This window comes from Rhagoletis pomonella, unplaced genomic scaffold (assembly GCF_013731165.1).
Source record: "Rhagoletis pomonella isolate Grant_MI unplaced genomic scaffold, Rhpom_1.0 Rhpom_scaffold_05479, whole genome shotgun sequence".
Taxonomy (NCBI): domain Eukaryota; kingdom Metazoa; phylum Arthropoda; class Insecta; order Diptera; family Tephritidae; genus Rhagoletis; species Rhagoletis pomonella.
Window position 1 is genome coordinate 1 of NW_023468238.1, and position 6,060 is coordinate 6,060.

The 6,060-nt window shown below is 45.5% G+C and overlaps 1 protein-coding gene across 1 annotated transcript; it reads left to right on the forward strand.

Annotated features, from left to right (window-relative positions):
• Positions 1–331: 331 nt before the first annotated feature.
• LOC118756302 lies at positions 332–5,521 on the forward strand (the record flags this gene model as incomplete). Its single annotated transcript, XM_036491073.1, has 2 exons — positions 332–3,750; positions 3,799–5,521. Coding segments are annotated over exons 1-2 (5,142 nt in total), but the record flags the coding sequence as incomplete, so codon positions are not given.
• Between the last annotated feature and the right edge of the window lie 539 nt (positions 5,522–6,060).

The following is a 6,060-nucleotide window of genomic DNA, read 5'->3' on the forward strand; positions in this document are numbered from 1 at the left end:
TTTTTTTGGTGGTCAGTTTGTTTTTCGATGTGCGATCGCGAAGGAGCCATCACCAAATAAATAAAGAAAAAATACACAAGTTGCCTTTTTATCTACAACAATAGTCGCAAGAAAAATTGTAGAAAAACCTCTACAATTCTCCAGAGGTCCTTCGAGCCGGATTCGGTCTGGCATATTCATGTCAATTTCAAGACACCCGTCATCGATATACAGTCCACCTGGCTCCACCGGACAGCGCGCGCATCCTGCTACAGGACATTCCTAGGAACCCATTTGTGATCGACATAAGCACTTTTATATTTTCTTCGAGTTGTGTGCTCGTCATTGTGAAATGGAGCCTGAGTCAATTCCAGTGGATGATGGTGCATCCGAGGCATCCTCCCTCAATACTAATGAAGAATCGCGAGAAGGAGTGGCAACACGGAATATTCGCATAAAGATGCATCAGCGGGATAATCTCCTAACACGCTTGCGCTCGGTACACATTGGAGTGCTTGAAGGCGAGTCACTTTCGCTTCGCCAACTCGCAGCAAAATTGAGTTTGGTGGAACGACAATATACCGCACTTGACGCTCTACAAACTCAATTAGAGGAGCTGGACGAGTCGCAGCTAGAAGCAGAGCATCGCGTAGCACTTGAAGAGTCGTATGTGGAAGCAAAAGCCGCAATCCTTGACCAGATGGAAGAGCTGCAGAGGATTCAACCGTCCACCCAACTCAGCAGCACACATGTAGAACGCTGCCCAACACACCGTATAAACTTGCCGAAGCTGCAACTAACAAAGTTTAGCGGAAAACAATCAGAGTGGCTTGATTTTCACAATGTATTTACAACGTTAGTACACAATAATCGAGACCTAACCAACATCGAACGATTTCAATACTTACGATCTTGTCTAACGGAAGAAGCCTCGCGGTTAATACAGTCGCTTGAAGTGACTAGCAACAACTACAGCACTGCGCTTGATCTCCTCATCACTCGCTTCAACAACAGCCGCTTAATCTTTCAATCCCACATGCAACAGATCTGCGATCTATCACAGCTTTCATCATCGAACCTCTCATCGCTTCGCAACTTCATTGACACAGTCAATGTAAATCTTCGGGCCATGCAGTCTTTGGCAACCACGCAACAAGTCGGTGAGGCAATCCTACTTCACCTAGTATCAAGTAAATTAGACCCGTCAACGCGTACAAAATGGGAAGAAGAAGTTGCCGTAAAGTGGACCGCCACAAACTCAACACCCTTGCAGATGCCTACTTGGACAGATCTCGCCTCATTCCTTGAACGTCGTTGTCAGACGTTTAATATGCTGGCGGCGAACAAACCAACCCCCGAACTGGCATCGTCATCTAAGAAATATGCATCAAAAACTTTGGGCAGCAGAGGACATTCACTTGTCACAACGAATTCAACCACTAAGTGCCTCCTGTGTGGTACAAGTCCTCATCATAGCCCATTCAACTGCGAACAATTTATGAAATTGAGCCCTCAAGACCGGTTTCTTCGTGTCAAACGCCTTAACCTATGTCTGAACTGTTTGGGTAAGAATCACACGTCAAGTGTATGCCCATCTGTTCGCAGGTGCCAGCACTGCCGAGTGAGCCACCACACGTTGCTGCATAGAACATATGGAGCGGGGGACTCATCCAATAACACCACTAACATCGTAAATAGTCCAGCAGTCGAGAACACCAAGCCGGTGGTTCTACAGGTCAAAGAGAGTTGCGGAGACGTCATCTTAGCTACAGCACGTGTGTATCTATCGAATTCATCGGGATACTCAACCATCGTTCGTGCCCTCCTAGATTCGGGGTCACAACTCAATTTTGTGACCGAGCGGATTGCACAGCACTTGCATCTACCACGGGTCAAAGGAAGCATCGAAGTTATAGGCATAGGTTCAACATCTACAAAAATGCAACAAACAAGTCAGTTAACAATGAAATCCCTTCACATGGACTACTCATCGAGTTTTGAGGCGGTAATAATCCCAACGATAACAGCACAACATCCAAACGTTCGAATTTCCTCAAGCGCGTGCAAAATACCAAACAACATCAAACTTGCAGATGAGAGTTTTCACGAGCCACAAGGAGTTGATTGTCTAATCGGTGCAGGGTTATTCTTCGACCTGCTCCTTGTGGGTCAAATTAAAGACGACAACAGGTCACCGATCCTCCAGAAGACAAAATTAGGGTGGATCGTTTCAGGACCAATTCCATCCACGAAGTCAGCATCTTCGCAGACTACAATATCATCTTCATCGCTTTCATCAAAAATATCATCGCTTCCTGCCTACAAGACGTTTATAACAGTGGGTAATAATTTAACCCTAGACAATCTGCTGCAAAAGTTTTGGACACTCGAAGGTTATACTGAACCAGTTAAAATGTTCTCAGAGGAAGAACAAGCCTGCGAACGGTTCTTCGAAGCAACAACAAGGCGGTGTCCAACCAGCAACAAATTCTTTGTACGTTTGCCGTTTAAGGGAAACCCAGAATCACTGGGCCAGTCATATGAAATCGCGTTCAAAAGGTTAGTAGCACTGGAACATAAACTACTAAGAAATCCTTCAATGTTAACGAATTATCGAGACTTCATCCACGAGTATGCAGAGTTAGGGCACATGACACTGACAGATAACTCAACACACAATCGGTACTTCATTCCGCACCACTGTGTCATAAAGGCTGACAGCAGCACCACAAAGCTACGCGTCGTTTTTGATGCATCCTGCCAGACGTCAAATGGGAGGTCATTGAATGACATACTTAGAGTAGGTCCAACTCTACAAGATGACATTTTTACAATCCTCGTTCGCTTTCGAATCCATAAGTATGTTTTGATGGCCGACATTGCTAAAATGTACAGGCAGGTATTGGTCGACAACGCCGATGCGAATTGGCAGTGCATTCTCTGGCGCAATTCTCCGCTTGATCCAGTAAAGGTATATCAACTAAAAACAGTGACGTATGGAACCAGCTCCGCACCTTACCTCGCTACGAAATGCCTACTGGAGCTCGCAAAAAGGGAGTCGACTGAGTTTCCAATCGGGTCTGCTATTACCCTCAAGGATTTTTATGTCGACAACCTGATGACTGGTGGCCCGTCGGTTGACGCAGTGGTTGAAATCAAAGGGCAAGTCACAGCATTGCTCCAACGAGGAGGATTTCCGCTACGTAAGTTTGCCTCCAATAACAAGGAAATCATCAACGACGTACCGTTTGAAGACAGAGAAGAACCCATTGGTCTAGGGGATTCGACTTATGTCAAAACTCTCGGACTTAGATGGTCCCCCTCACAAGATGCCTTTTTCTTTTGCTACACGGGGCCATCAGCAACACGTAAACCAACCAAGCGTGCTATACTGTCACAAATTGCGACCCTCTTCGATCCGCTTGGACTACTTAACCCCCTTATTGTTTCGGGAAAAATTTTAATGCAACAGTTATGGAAATTGAAGCTTGACTGGGACGAAAGTGTGCCTCAAGACGTTCACACTCAGTGGCGCAATTTTGAAGATCATCTGAGCCTTATAAACAACATACAGCTACCAAGGTATGTACCAATGAATGTCACAACTCAAATCCATGCCTTTGCAGATGCTAGTACAAAAGCATATGGTGCATGCATTTACGTCGTGACTCGGCAGGAGAAGGAAACTACGTCATCCTTACTTTGCGCCAAATCCCGTGTAGCACCAACAAAACAAGTAAGCCTGCCACGGCTTGAGCTATGTGCTACAATGTAATTGGCTGAGCTCCTACAAACTATAGTTGAAATATTTTCACCAAGGTCGGTTAACATTCATTGTTGGACCGACTCAACAATCGCTTTGAGCTGGATACGTGGTGAGCCATGTCGATGGACGGTCTTCGTGGCAAACCGAGTGTCAAAAATACAGCAACTAACATCGCACTATAAATGGCATCATGTACCATCTGAACTCAACCCAGCGGACATAGTTTCGCGTGGCACAACCGTCGCTGGAATCCGCGGGAATCAATTGTGGTTCCAAGGGCCTCCATTTTTGAAGACTCCACAAGAGGAATGGCCCAATTCTTCTTTTGACACCATACCAGACATTCCAGAACAACGAAAACAACGTGTGACATTGCTGTCAGCACCTCAAGTAGACATCTTCGCCGAAAATAAATATGTTAATAGCTACAACAAGTTTCTACGAATTTTCACCTATGTAAGGCACTTCATGTCGAGAACACCAGTTGCGTCGATAACACCAGAAGAAATTAACGACACGCTTGAATTTGTCTGCAGGAGAATTCAGAAGTCTCATTTTGGTTACGAATACAGCAAACTGCAATTCAATCAACCCATCAGCAAAACCTCAAAACTTGCATCACTTTCTCCATTTTTGCACAACAATCTTATTAGAGTGGGAGGAAGGTTGAAAAACTCAACATTGAGTTTCGATGCAAAACATCCAATTGTTCTCCCACATTCCCATCCATTCGTCCACTCACTCATCACGCATTATCATCGCAAAAATCTTCATGCTGGTGCACAAACCTTATTGAACATTATACGGGACAAATTCTGGGTCGTTGGTGCTCGTACGACTATCCGTCAAGTGATTCACAGCTGCATACGGTGCTACCGTCTTCGTCCAATAGTAACGGAACAGCTTATGGGGTCACTTCCCACGTGTCGAATTATGCCATCGTATCCATTCGAAACAACAGGAGTAGACTACTGTGGTCCCTTATTGATCACACAAAGAATAAGAGGACGACCACCAATCAAGGTTTACATCGCGGTGTTCATATGTTTCACCACCAAGGCTGTGCACCTTGAAATTGCACCAGATCTATCAACAGCGGCATTCATTGCAACCTTTAAGCGTTTCATAGCCAGGCGCGGGAAGTGTCGGGTAGTTGTGTCCGACAATGCAACAAACTTTGTTGGGGCAAATCGTGAGCTACGCGAGCTTTTGCATTCGTTCACTACCGAAGCGCACATCGAACGTGTTGAGGAGTTTTGTAGAAACGAAGGAATCGAGTGGAAGTTTATTCCACCAAGATCACCACACTTCGGTGGCCTGTGGGAAAGTGCAGTAAAATTGGCCAAATATCATTTGCGTCGTGCCATCGGAAATAATGTTCTGACACACGACGAACTCCATACAATCGTCTGCCAAGCCGAAGCAGTTGTGAACAGTCGACCTCTGACCCCAATTTCAAGCGACCCAAATGATCTTCGTCCACTCACCCCAGGACACTTCCTCATCGGCCGATCTCTGTTAACTGTTCCTGAACCATCAGTGCCAGTCAACCTAACCAGTACAGGTCGTTCTAAAATCATTCAGTACGTCCAACAACAATTCTGGCATCGCTGGCAGCAGGACTATCTGAAGGAACTGCAAAGGCGTTCGAAGTGGAAGACTGCATCACCCAACATCAATGTTAACGACCTGGTAATACTAAAGGATGACCTTACACCGCCACTAAAGTGGCCCATGGGTCGCATCATAGCCACACTACCAGGTGACGATGGCAGAGTGAGGGTCGTACAGGTAAAAACTGCAGATGGAATCTACAAGCGAGCAATAACAAGAGTTTGCAAGCTACCAGTTGAAACTTCGCCTCAAAAACATTGAAAGCATAACTTTCAAGGGGGGACGAATGTTCACGATCCCCCTTTCCTACTTCGCGTTCGGCGCTCCTGCGTGTGCTAATGGAACAATTTGCCAACCTATGAGTATGTGTATTTGAGTGCGCTCTAGCATAAACGAGTGATTTCACATCATTGCCTCTGCTTCTTTCGCTGCCATTGTTGACGTCGATGCCTTTATTGCCTTTGCTGTTTTCGCTGCCTTCGCTATCAGTGCCATCGTCGCTATCATCGCTTATCATCGTTGACGTTGTTGTCATTGTTTTCGTTGGAGCTCCAGTTATTCTATTCCCACTACCTTCGCACCTTTGTCAATGCATTGCCGCTACAGCATATGCATTTAACGCACCGCTACCATAATCTCTTGTTCATTGTTTTTATCGTTTGCCATCTCACGAAATCATACGATAGTTGACCTTCATATTA